This window comes from Bemisia tabaci, chromosome 2, assembly GCF_918797505.1.
Source record: "Bemisia tabaci chromosome 2, PGI_BMITA_v3".
Classification (NCBI taxonomy): domain Eukaryota; kingdom Metazoa; phylum Arthropoda; class Insecta; order Hemiptera; family Aleyrodidae; genus Bemisia; species Bemisia tabaci.
Genome location: NC_092794.1, coordinates 1,098,636 through 1,112,494, shown reverse-complemented (window position 1 = coordinate 1,112,494; position 13,859 = coordinate 1,098,636). Strand labels below are relative to the sequence as shown.

Below are 13,859 nucleotides of genomic sequence, written 5' to 3'. Positions count from 1 at the left end.
CATTGACATTTTTAGCATACCTAAAGTTATTCGGTTTTAAATATTAGTGAAGGTATCAGTTTTGGTTTTTAAGGCCGTAGCTGTCTTCATAGTAGTACCAATGGAGCGAGGAACAGTCTCTGCAGATACACCCTTCCTCAGAGTACTTGGAGGGATACTTTAAGTGTCATTAGTACGGTGGGTACGATCAAAATCGACGATTTTTTTATTGGAAATGCCACTTCGGGAGGTCATATTAGATAAAGAAATATTCGTTTTTGTCCCTAGCACCACTTGTTCAATATCTCGCAAACGTAGCGTCAGAGGATCAAAATCCTTCAAATTAGTATCTTAGAATGATGTAAGGACCCAAAGTAGTGTACTGATATTGAGCCAAATCAGAGAAAGTCGGGTTCTGGACCTAATTAAGGTCAGAACTTGGAAGGTGCATTAACGGCCGTGGGCGGAAACTGTTTATTCAGGTCCTCGCCAGCAATCCTACGATAGTCACAAAGAGCCCCCGTGAGACCTCATCCTTGAATCGAGCTGTGAAGTCTTCCAGTAAAAGTGATATCCTAAGCAGTTCTGGTAGCAATGTAGTACGATGGATGCGATGAAAATCGACGATTTCTTCATTGGAAATTGCCACTTCGAAAAGTCATTCTAGATGAAAAAAAGTCGTTTTTGTCCGTAGCACCACTTTCAAATTCGTGTAGGATCCAAGATGACGGCCAAGCATTCTTCTGAAGTGAGATATCTCGGTCCCTAATTGTCCGATTTTGATTTACTTTTTTTTTAAATGAGAGCTCAACATTTCAAAATACACATCTATCGGTCAAAGATTTAAACTAAAAAAGAAAGAAAGGAAGCTGGCAGAAAATGCTCAAAAATGACAGGGAATGCATTTTTTTTGCACGCTCAACGAAGTTTCTCCAAAACAATTACCCCAATTCTCAACTTTTTTCCCTGCTCCAACTATTAGATGTATAATGGACCTTTTCATACCTTGCACCGATTTTTTGTGATATCGAAGTATCTCTCAATCAAGTTGGGGGTATTCAGCACCTTTTCTGGATCCATGATAGAGATTAAACAGTTACAGCAAAATTTCAGTTTTTTTTTTTGGGTCTCCCCCCCTGCTTACTCAAAAGTATTTACAATGGTAATCATCGTGCTTCCTTCGTATTTGTGTTTTTCAAATTCTGTTCCCTTGACATCTATATGTACTATAAGCTCCGAGACCTCCTAATTTTGCGTAACTGATAATGCTTAGTTCTAGTGTTCTACCGGGCCGATTTTCATGATTTTTGCGGCTATCGACGGGCAATTGTCTCTAGATTAGCCCGCTCTTTTCAGTTTTTCAAAATATGTCCCAGGTTTTTTTATATTACGGTAAAGTTGCGAATTCTCCCATTTAAAGAATGTAAATTTATACTTTTTGTCATAGTTCGTTTGAGCGTTCTACCGGGCCGATTTCCATGATTTTTGCGTAAATCGCCAGGTGATAGGCCCTAGATGAGCCCGCTCTCTTCAGGACCCAGGTTTTTTTAAAATCACGTTATAAAAGTAAGCAAATTTACAGAATGCTCCGGGACTGCTACTGCTATGCGCGGGAGGATGCGCAGTGGTCGAGGAGGTTGCACAGTGGATGTGTAGCCTGCGCATCAGCTCTACTCTTATCAGCGCAAGATTCGCCCCCACATTTTATGATGAGCGGTGGCCGAGTTGTCTAAGACGTCGGGAACGTCCGCATATTCCATGATGTGGGTTCAATTCCAGACTCCTCAGCTATATTTTTAGTTATGACCTGATTATCATTATTCGTTGTTTTACTGCAATGTTTCATTAATCAGTCGTTGCAAAACGCGTTATTTTGACTTCAATTTTTTTTTTCTTTATTTATCAAAATCAAAAATCATTTTATTTTAAAAGTAAAGTATACCTTGTATAAAAAGTTTTTAGGGGAAAAGTAAAATCAACATTCATAGGAGGGTAAAAATAGGGCCGTGAAGCGGCCCATTGATGGCGCACAGCGCCTTCAGGGGGTTGGGCTGCGTAGCGGCCAGGGGGCGTAACCCCCTAGTTTTTCTCATAATGCATACAAAACTGTATTTTCATTTTTTTGTACTTCCAGCTGTCCCTTGCAATGCTTGTGCCACGGTTTGACTCGGATTTCAGTATAATGGGCCTGTCATCTCCAAACAAGGCATTTTTCTTCTATATCAATTTACGACCCATCAAAGATTCAAAATTGGAAAAGGTATTTGAAACCAACTTTTCAACTCAATTTCTACGGAATTCAGATCAATGAGCAAAACAGCACATATGTTAGAAACTACCTCACCCCCCACTCATTAGTCCATTATTACGTGTGCCAACTTATGAAAATTTCTCTGAGAAAGGAAGGTCGCATCATATGGCCAGAAGTGTCTTCATATGAAATTACTGTGTGACTTTTATTTTGCCGTTTCTGTGAATGGGCTCTGGAACTTCCAAAAAATAAATTCTCAAAAATCCAGTGCAAAGCAGCATTCACTGAATTGGCAAAATGACGCTCTGTCTTCTTCTGTGCTGCAATAGCCTAGTGGTCAAAGGCACAATCTCTCTGACCACCGAGTCCCCGGTTCGATCCTCAGCGTCTCATGATAATCTTTATTTCTCGCCGTGATTGTTTTGTTTGTATTTTCCTTACTTTCATCCATCAGTGCATAACTTTCTTTTCCCCGGATACTTGTATATAACCATGATTATCTGCTCATTTGAGCAATAATAATCAATATGACCGATGATCATCATATTTTATATCAAGTATCTCTGACAAGATAGCTTTTATTAATGAGGACGAATGGATCGAATATACGACAATGAAATCGGAATGATGAACTTTTGTATTAAAGCAAAGTTTCATGACGGACAAGGCACATATGGTTTTTCAAGGACATGAGCTGTATAGAAAATATGTGCACACACACATACACAATGATGACATGACAGTGTTCCCAGCAGTGGCAGGATTATCTCTTTACAACACCTCCCTCAATCTGACACAAATGGCAAAAAAAAAAAAAAAATTAAAAATTTTTTAAGAAAAATTCAGTTTACAATTGTGAGTAATTTACGAAGACAGCGACTATGGTAAGAGGTAAAGGTTTTGTTAATAGGTATGCAGGGTTTTCTGTACCAGCAGTATAAAAAAGACTGATCTATTTTGTGTCAACGATGTCTCAAATAAAATGATGTCTTATATGTATATGTTTGTTATGGTCGTGAAATCGATGCCCCTTAGACAATTTTAGAGCTGTACCGCTATCAGTGAAAAAGGTGATTGTCTTATTCTTTTGGGAAATTTCTAAGTGGGTCTTTACCAAAAATAGAGCTTTTGTGCCGGCATCAGAAATATCCATGTACTCGATCTCTGTGGTAGATAAGGCCACAGTCCTTTGTTTCTTACTAGCCCAAGAAATTGGGGCATCACTGTACTTAAATACATAACCCGTGAAGGATTTTTGGTCCAATATATTACTGCCCCAATCCGAGTCAGCATAGCCGACAACTTCAGTGTGATCAGGCTTAAATCAAGACTAAAATTAATTGTTTCTTTGAGGTAGCGTAATATTCTCTTTGCGCTATTCCAATGTTTTACTTTGGGATTAGTGTCAAATTGGCCGAGGTAGCTAATGCTATGCACTATATCAGCATGTGTACATATTATGAGATACATAGGGTGTCCCAAAACAACTGAGACCAAGTCTGTAATTTGGAAACTATGATAGATATCAAAATGTGGTTTGTAGGAGGTTGTAGTCCATACTGTTAGCTATCAAACCTCAAAATTTCAGCTTATTCCGTTGAAAACTCACCATGTCATAGCAATTTTTTGGGGACGAGTTGAAGATAACCCTACAGGATTTTCGAGTAATTTTTCATTTCGCAAGCTGTTCTTTAGCCGCTCTGCAGATCGCAACGCTGTGGATCATGTGAAGGGATCATGTGGGCTTTATTCTGGATGAAAGTTGTAACCTATTAAAATGTGTTTTCATCGCAATCGAGACACTTCACACACATGTTAACAGTTTACAATCTTCATCCAGAATAGTGCCCACATGATCCACAGCGTCGCGATCTGCAGAGCGGCTCAGGAACAGCTCGCGAAATGAAAAATTACTTGAAAATCACGTAGGGTTATCTTCAACTCGTCCCCTAAAAATTGCTTTAACTCGGTGAGTTTTCAACCAAATAAGCTCAAATTTTGAGGTTTGATAGCTAATAGCACTGACTACAACCTCCTACTAACCGCATTTTCCTGAGCCGCTCTGCAGATCGCGACACTGTGGATCATGTGGGCACTTTTCTGAATGAATATTGTAACCTGTTATCATGTGTGTGAAGTGTCTCGATTGCGATGAAAACACATTTTAATAGGTTACAACCTTCATCCAGAATAGTGCCCACATGATCCCTTCACATGATCCACAGCGTTGCGATCTGCAGAGCGGCTAAAGAACAGCTTGCGAAATGAAAAATTACTCGAAAATCCTGTAGGGTTATCTTCAACTCGTCCCCGAAAAATTGCTATGACTTGGTGAGTTTTCAACGGAATAAGCTCAAATTTTGAGGTTTGATAGCTAACAGTATGGACTACAACCTCCTACAAACCACATTTTGATATCTATCAGTTTCCAAATTACAGACTTCGTCTCGGTTGTTTTGGGACACCCTAAGTACATTAATGCACCTATGAGGTTTCGAAATGGAACATCAGCTCCCAAAAAATCTTCAGAATGGTCAATTGTAACAGATTCATTTGATTGTGATGAATTTTGAGAATCATTGCAGGAAGTTGCAGGTTTGTTATTTTTGGAGAGAAACTCTACTAGAGTAGAAATACCCTTACTATTCATCATACCAAACCCGTTTAAAATTTTAATCAAAGTCAGCGAACATTGTCAAGCAATGTGTGGAGGTAGTAGCACTATATATATATATATGGGTTTGTGTTGGTAGCGGAGTGCTAGAAATAATGCAAAAAGGCTAAAAAACCCAAAAATAATGACAAATATGTAAAAATTGATTATTTTGGCCCTGTTAGCTCAAAAATTAGCAATTGTTTCAAAAAAACTGAGTACAAAACAGCTTTTAAGACTAATAACAGCGTACTAGACAATATAAGGAAGGTCACCAACAAAATCAAAAAAGGTAAAAGCAATAGTGATAATAGTAAGAAAATAACTGGCGTTTACCGTTTAGATTGTAATTCATGCAAGAAAATATATATTGGAAAAACTGAGCGCTCAATCAACTGTAGAGTTAATGAACACTTGACTCTTCCATCCTCGAACGCATTTAAGCACATCAAAACAGAAAAACATCAGATAAAAGAAATTAAAATTCTACACAAAAACAGGGACAGTAAAATGCTTAGCGTCCTAGAGAAATATGAAATAACTAAGGCAGTAAAAAGAGGGGAAGAATTATTAAATGTACAAAAAGAAGTAGACCTGGCAACTAACCCCCTGTACCTAAAATGTGCTGCCATCTCTGATGAAAAACAGATACTAACTTGATACTACTTGACTTTGTTTTGATTAGTAAGACTGATCTAATAGCTCGTTATCACTTGTTACCCAGTTTGAAATTTAAAGTATGGCAACGGCCTTTGTGATATTAATTTTGTTGTTACCCTGACGATGAGGCGTCCGCCTCGAAAAGCTTCGGTACTTTATTAATAAAATGTAAGTGTTTTTTTGAAAACATTTTTTTGCATTATTTCTAGCACTCGGCTACCAACACAAACCCATATAAAATTTTAAAAATATAGGTTTTTTGATTTACAATAATTCTGCCTGAATAGGCATTTCTGAAGATATTTAACCTCAAACAAAATTTAACTGGTCTTAGTTTGAGGACGTTTTCAAATGTTACTTTCTTAGTTACGTTTCCTTCAAAATATCAAACCAATAATTGACTCCTTTATCTGTGATATTTTTCAAGTAATGCATTTACCTCTGAAGAAATTTGGGAAATAGGGGGAGTTTTTTCTAGGAGACTTCTCACGGGACAGGTACAAAGTGCGGCTGTTAGAATTTGAAGGAGCCTAGAAAATTGATGTTTTTATCAGTCTTGTAAAGCTATCAACTCATAGGTAGCTGCTTGAAAACTTTTTGCCAAAGTTTTGATTCTCTTTGAAGAAGATGAGATAAGACTTCAGGAACTAGGCAAGCAAGGAGATGTGTAAAAATTAGTGCTTTTATATATTTTCATCTATTCGTTTGTTGCAGCTTGTCATAGAGGAATTTCAGGAATATTTTGGAACACACCTTCCTCCTAACAAGTACCCATATTGTCTGATCTCCTTTAAATTAAATCCTTCAGATCTTGATGTAAATCTAGAGCCTAACAAAACAAAAATTTTAATACGTGACCAGGTATATGCAATTTTCTTAGTTTCCTCCCTCAGTAAAATTTAGTGCACTCTTGCTGTTGTTCAGATCTAATTCAGTCGATCTAGACATTTACCGTCCAAATTCTGTAAAATCTTTCCGACAGGATTCTTTTTACTTGACATTTTGTAGGGCTGAATCTGAATTTCAACTTTGGTAGGTACCTTAGATTTTTTCCGCTAAATCCGCCATCTTGAAACAACTCTGTCCAAACCTAACCTAACCAAAAATCGTTTATAAATCGTTCTAATGCGTCAGATGGCTGTATGACTCACTTGTAGAATGAAAGTATTTATTAAATTTTCGTTCCAGAAACGTCTTTTAAAGTTTTGATAAAATGCATGAATCCGGAGCAGAATGTTAAACAAAGCGAGTAATTGAAAAATAATCTCTACTCTCTTCGCTTTTCCCAGGTATCTTTTTTCCACGCAGTCTTTGAAAGCTTTCACCCCTAACGGCATTTCCTCCCCAAACTCCTCCCCCCCCCCATTATTTTGGATGCTAGTGAAATCATCTCTGTTGCATTTTTAGCCAACACAATGCTATCTTGCAATTTTGCCATTTTTACATTATCAAAATATCACCTTGTGACGCATCCTCCCCCCTCTCATCGCCCACAGGCCTTACACTATCCTAATAAGGTAACTTTCACTAGCTAATTTTCATTGACTGAAGAACACCAACTACCCAGCTACTATTTTTCTGGGAGGGGGGGGGATGTAAGAGGTAAGTCGAACCTAATCTGGCATTCAATAATTTCAGTGAGGATTGTAAAGCCAATTCATTATTCAATTTATTTATCAAGAAAATAACTTTATTTGTTTCTTGGACTATAAATTCAGGTTTCATTATTTTCTCATGACTATCTTTTTCCATTTTTCAGGAAAAAATCTTGAGAATTGTGAAAGATCAGCTATTAAAGTACTATAACAATCCTCTCGCAGAGTCCAATGTTGAAATAACTAAGAACTTTTTCCTCCGAAAAGAAATTTTGGACTGTGATGGTTTCAAAACAAAAAAAAGGAGGATTGAAAGCGATGTAAACTCTCATGACAGTGAGTCCGGTCGAAACACCAATGGCCAAAACTGTGTTGAAAATTACTGTGAAGCTCAAAATATCGAAGTCTTGAAAAAGCCCAACAATGACACTTCTCAAAACTATCCCAAAACCTGTGAGAAGCAAAAAATTTTCAGTGGTGTATCGGCTGATAACTTTCTTTCTCTTTATCCTTCAGAACCTAATTGTGAAACACAAAACGGCGGTCAGGTGGGAATGGATCAAAAAAGTTTAAAAAATGATATAGTGAATGGATTATTTTCATTATCTGGAGATGTCAATGCATCTGCACAGAACAGATTGAAAAATGTAAGTGCAGAAACGGGTGAAATGACCGTTGAAAACGTACCTCTGAATACTGATAGTACACATCAAGGCACCGCTTGTAATGTTTCAGAAATTAGTGATGTAAGGAAAACAAATTTAGACACCAATATCTGTGCTAATGCAGTCGCTGAATCGGTCGGAGTACTTCATACTAGTCTGTCTGAGCATCCTAAAAATGAAGAAACCATGAAATTAAAGTTGGGGGATGTTAAAATGAACGGTGATTATTCCACTGGCATTGAGAATAGTACTATATCTTACACAAATGCATTCATTTCTGGAAGTGATGATAATATTTTCAGTAATGAGCTACTAACAAGCCTTGAGAACAGTGATGAATGTAGCAAAATAAGAAAATTTTCATCTAATCTTTCAAGTAGCTCTACTAGTAGTGATGAAAGCAATGGGAGGTGTGGAACCACCAGCAATAGTGATAACATTTGTAAGTTTTTGGATGGAATTTTAGACTTAGAAGTCCCGAATGTTTCTCAAACTGAAGATCAGATTTTTAAGAATGAAAAATGCAGCAGTTCATCATGTGACAAAGAATGGAGTGAATGTACATCAACTCAAAATTCAGCTTCACAGAGCACACACAATCAGAGTAGTGTCTGCTCTTCCATCTTTGAAGAAGAGAAAGATTTGAAATTTCAGAATTTTCTCAAATCTCATGATGAAAAAGTTAAGGAGGTTGTACCCAATTCTGTTCAAAACAAGGAATCATCCAACAATGTTGAAGAAATTTCTGCTCTTTTAACAGCAGAGAACTGTCAAGTGACTGGTTTAAATATAAATGAAATAACTGCTTCGCAATGGAGTATGGGGCAAGTGGCCCTAGATAGCAATCTGTTGCAGGTAACTTCTCATCAATCATACTTATACTTTTGTTTATAGAAATGCTACCAAAACCTCTATGGAGGGGTCAACCATTTTGCAGTCATTTTACGGAAAAAAATCACTTATTGGAGGGTGAGAGGAGAGGGTTCCTATCAGAGCGAGCTCATGATCCCCACAGGAAATTGTCGCAGGAATAGAATTGATGTCTTCAAATTTTTCCCTGTTCGGCTTCGTTTTTGAGATATTTTGCCTAAACCACGTGGGGGCCATTTTGAGTACCGATCCCCCTAAATTGGCGTGTTCACCTTCAAATTTCGGGAACTTTTTTTTGGGGCATTCGGGTACTCAATTGATTTTTGGAAAATAAAACTTTGTTTTCTTGCAAATTTTTCTTTGGCACACCCTATTTAGACATCTACTGCCTGAACTAATCCGCGCTGCCACCCATTCTTTCTCTTCAGTCCTCATCATCAAAACAAACTTGAATGATGGATGACTTTATTTCTGCGTTTCAAATTGTCACAGCTCTTTTATTATTCAACAAATACTTCCAAATCAAAACCCGCGTACATCTGTTGACAAATGCGAAAAACCGTGGTTTTTGGAGTGATGTTGGAGAGGTAAGCAGTGCGCATCCCCTCTCCTGATCGAATTATCTGACAGAATAACCCGATTGAATAATTTGATAGAGGTTCAAATTTTTCACAGTTCTATTTATGTATCTTTCGCTCAGTCTTTCTACTGGAAGCTTATACCGCAAACACACAAACTGTTTTAAAATTCCGCCCAAGTTACAATATAAAACTGGACAAACGCTCTTAAAGACAGGCTGTCTACTCGCCGGAACAACCCAGAGCGCGGACGGAAATTGTGCAGGTCTGGATCCGCGGTCTGTGCACACTTTGACCTTTTTACACGTGTGTTTGTTCAGTCAAACGCGATTTGCAGGAAAACCAAGCCTCAGAGAGAAAATGCCCCCAATCATTTTCTAAGAATATTTACGCCCAAACCAATGGTGCTCTTCAAGTACCATTTTTATTTGTCTAAAAACCAAAATTTTGGCCCTTAAAGTTCTTACAGGGTTGCCACGGCCACGAAAAACCGGAAAATGTCAGGGAATATAAAAAAATCAGGGAAAACCTGGAAATGTCAGGGTAAATGACGAAATTGCTCAGGAAAAATTGTTATGTCACCTTTATTTACTTTTAAGAATGGGTATGACGTTTCGTACAGCTTTAGACTAAAAACTATTTCTAATTCCTAATATCTTTTTAATCATCTGGCATATCTTCAATTGTCAGGGAATTTCACCTAAATGTTTCAGGGAAATCAGGGAATTTCATTCTCTGAATTCCATGGCAACCCTGTTCCAAGCCCCCTGAAACCCTTTGAAATCCCCCTTTGACTTGAGATTCTTATACCTTGGAGTCCATGAACGAATTCATCGTTTAAAATTATGGGAGGCTCCTGTTTTTCATTACCTTATGGATAATGACTGTTGGATATAATTAGGTGGAACGATGGTCCCTCCAAAAATTTTGGGGGCCGTAGCTCCTACTGGGGGGCACTTTTAGAAGCAAAACTTTACGGAAGAGAAAGTCTTATTTCGACCCTTAGAACATGCTCCTGCTGCATGACCATTTGACACTAAGATACCCTGTGTAACTATTTATCGTTTTAGTGAGAATGGGCCAGTCTTGGTCCAGGACTCTTTGAAAAAACTGTGAAATTTTTACCTCGTTCAAGTTCAAATATTTCACATCCTAGTAACATTCAGGCTTCAATTATTTTTATTTGTCCCTTACATTTATTTATAAAATATAATAAGTATTGAAGCATTGGTTTTTTCGAAGTTGCATCGTTTAATACTAATCATTAATTAAAGTAAAATCAAACTTAATGAAAGTACACTTTCCGAATGTAAACTTTTTGTAATTTGTCAACATTTCTTAAATTTTTCCTAGGGACCTGGAGTTTTTACTAAGGAAACAATGAATAATGTGTCAACCCTCCAGCCGGTTCACACTCCTAGGAAAGAAACGTCAGGGAAAACTTTAGGTAAGTATTATAGTATAGACAAGTTTGGTTGTTAGCACGCTTTACATACTGATTTGTACGCACACGTTTGATTCTGTTTTATCTAAATTGTACAGCTAGCTCTGTTTTCTTTACTTATCAATTGTATTATGCCAAGTCGTGTGCTCTTTTCCTTTTTTTTAGTGCACAAAAATTTAGATTATTTTAGACCAAAATGAGTTACAATTTGGCAATTCTGTCTCTTAGAACATTTGTTTTAAAACGTGGATTTAATTGCATTCTTGGTGGTCTTGCCTCTCATTTAACCCTTTAAGGAAGGTAAAAGTTTTGGCGATTGAGTTGTTTTCCACCAAGGATACCATTGTGCTGTTGTCTCAGCACTATGAAGTAGCAAAAGTTCTAATGTGTAACACTATGTGTGCGAAGCAGTATGACGCGTTGAATCATGTTTAAATTCTAACTCATGCCCTACCTGAGTCAGCCTGCTTCAGTGGTTGCTGGCTGACTTGGCGACATAACACTAGGAGCAGGGTTTGTGTCGTTGGTTGATCGTCATGCCGGACATCGAGATAATCTACAACCACCTTCTTTCTCAGAGTGGGGACTAGTTTGTGCAACATGTTCTCCAACTCGTGATATGTGACCAAGATTTTTCTTTTATGGTCCTCTGCAACAAGTAAATCACTGACTGGGGATTTGCAGCCCCATGTCAATTATGAGCAGAATGCACAGCTGGTTTTACAGGTGAGGTATACTCAAGCCCTACATTCCTCAGACGCCTCTGGCAATATGTCGGCCAAGAAGCTTCCCAGCCACTTGTTAGGGCACCGCAGGATTGCCAGCCCCCCAAAAAGGCCTCCCATTCAACATAGATGTCTTTTTTTATCATTCTTAATAATGTTATCACTCCTGTTAAACCGTTCTTCCTAATCAATCTTATCACTTTATCACTATCACGAACCTATCGATCTTATAGTTTTCAATTTTTTCACACTTATCAATCCTTTTATCTATTCTATACCATTCTTATCAATGTGGCAATCCTTATTAATGTTTCCCTCCTTATCGGTATCATTCTTATCAACTCTATTATTCTTTTTAATCTTATCAATCTTATTATGCGTAGCTATCTCCTTATTATTTTTCTTAGCACTCATTTAATTTTTAAATTTTACCATTCCTGTCAATCTTATAATCATTTTTGTCATTTCTCTCATTCCTTCCATAAATATCGAAAAATCGGATTTTTTGACGAAACTTTATGAATTTTCTCTGGTGTAAGTTCGGTCCCTTATGAATCAGTGAGGAGCGAATCTCTGTAGCATGGATCCAAAAAATATTGTGTTAAGGTGAGGCCGGGTAACTAGGCAAGAGTTCGGAGAAAAATGTTGAAACTGAGGCACTGGATGCAAATGGGGCACTTCTCGGCACAAGAGTTTTAAGAAAACAGCATTTTGAAAGTTCGAAGTCATTTTTTAAAGGCCTCAGTTTAATATAGCAGTGTCATAAGAAAATACGTGACACTGTTATATCAAACTTAAGCCCTCAAAAATGACCTTGAACTTTCAAATGCTGTTTTCTCAAAACTCGTTTTTCCGAGAAGTGCCCTTTTCGCATCCAGTGCCTCTTTCAACTTCATGATTCTTTCCCATCATTATATTGAAAGTAGGTAGAGGATACTTTTTTATTTTTTTAATTCAGTAAAACACCCAGTCTAAGTGTAGGATGAGTCAAAAGTAGAATTTTATCTTTCAATTTTTTCCCACAAATTTTCAAAAATTTCCTTTTTTTGTGACCCAGTTACCCAACGTCGTGGGGTAACTGGCCTACCCCCCTTAATTTTTGAGGGGGGAGTTATTTTCAATGGAGATGTTGCATGTGTGAGGAATTTGCGTTTTGACTATTGATTCTTATGTAAAAGTTTGCGAGAAACACGATGGTGCCACTGGTTTTCTCTGAAATCAACTCCCAAGCTCAAAAAAAGCTCTCAAGTTGAGGCCAAAATGGAGGGGATATCCCTTGCTATCCCGAGAGTCCACGTCTACTTCAAGACAAAGTCTTCATGCAAACTAGCAGATAGGGAGCGACTTACATTAGCAGGGTTGCCATGTTTTCAGTTTAAGAGTCCCCAAATAAAGTGGCAGCCCTGTCAATGTATTTGCTCCCTTCCTTTGCATGGAGAGTTTGTCTTGATGTAGAGGTAGACTCTCAGGATAGCGTGGGATATCCCCTCCATTTTAGCTTCAACTTGAGAGCTTTTTTTGATCTTGGGAGTTGATTTCAGAAGAAACCAGTGGCACCATCGTGCTTCTCGCGAACTTGTACATAAGAATCAGTGGAAAAATCGCAAATTCCTCACACATGCAACATCTCCATCCTCATCGGCTAGAAGGTGACGACCGTCTCATAGAGGTTTCAGAATATGTCATTTAAATTTATATAAAAATGTTTAAGTGGTTAAAAATGATGTTGTAACAGATGGCGGCAAAAAACCCCTCAAATCTGAGAATTGAATAACGGTTAAAAACAATTTTTCTTTTTAGATAAATGCTTAGAACTTTCAGTATTATTAAACTTACGAAAAAGTTTTATATTTCAGGACACTTTTTGGCCAGTTTCAGTAAAATTAAGGATGATACATTTTTAAAAAATAAGTAAAAAAACCCTAAGCCGCAAGGCTGATTAGGGTAGAGTAAAGTGCCAAAAAGTTCCTGTCCAGGCAAAGTAACTTTAGATGTTATTAAATTCACTATCAGAGCGGAGTTGAAAGTTGAGCCTGTATTAGAAGTGATTGAGAGTGTTGAACCCTGGAATTCTATACATAATCTTGACAACTTGACAACGTCGCATTATTCCAGTGGCGACTCGTACTGCCAAGACTGGGACACATATTTCCTTTCTGATAAGAACTTGCGCGCTTATAGCGTGCCCCTTCCTGTTAGCTAGTTCGTTCTCAGATCTCCTCGTCGCACCACGTTTTCTGGATTCCTTTAATAAAATATGTATTATGTACTCTAAAATGACTACTCCGAAATAATACCCAAAACACCCATCCTCATTAGGTTATGGGCCCAGGATTACGCGGAACGCGACGCGGTTTTGTCGTCCTGTGGATTAATGTGTTTTGTGGTTCCTGTGGAGAAATGTGACTCGATGCTCGGAAAAGGGCAGAAACTGAAAAC

General features: G+C 37.8%; 1 protein-coding gene across 6 annotated transcripts in view; it reads left to right on the top strand.

Moving 5' to 3' along the window:
• LOC109035987 (uncharacterized) overlaps positions 1 to 13,859 on the top strand; it is a 60,291-nt gene that overhangs the window by 15,435 nt on the left and 30,997 nt on the right. For 5 of the 6 annotated variants that reach the window (XM_019049870.2, XM_072296505.1, XM_019049869.2 and 2 more), the window contains 4 exons: positions 2,114 to 2,239; positions 6,258 to 6,404; positions 7,303 to 8,658; positions 10,605 to 10,698. In XM_019049870.2, coding sequence (XP_018905415.2) covers positions 2,114 to 2,239; positions 6,258 to 6,404; positions 7,303 to 8,658; positions 10,605 to 10,698 — 1,723 coding nt within the window. The remainder of the gene's footprint in view (positions 1 to 2,113; positions 2,240 to 6,257; positions 6,405 to 7,302; positions 8,659 to 10,604; positions 10,699 to 13,859) is intronic. The other variant, XM_072296504.1, reaches the window with a different exon arrangement.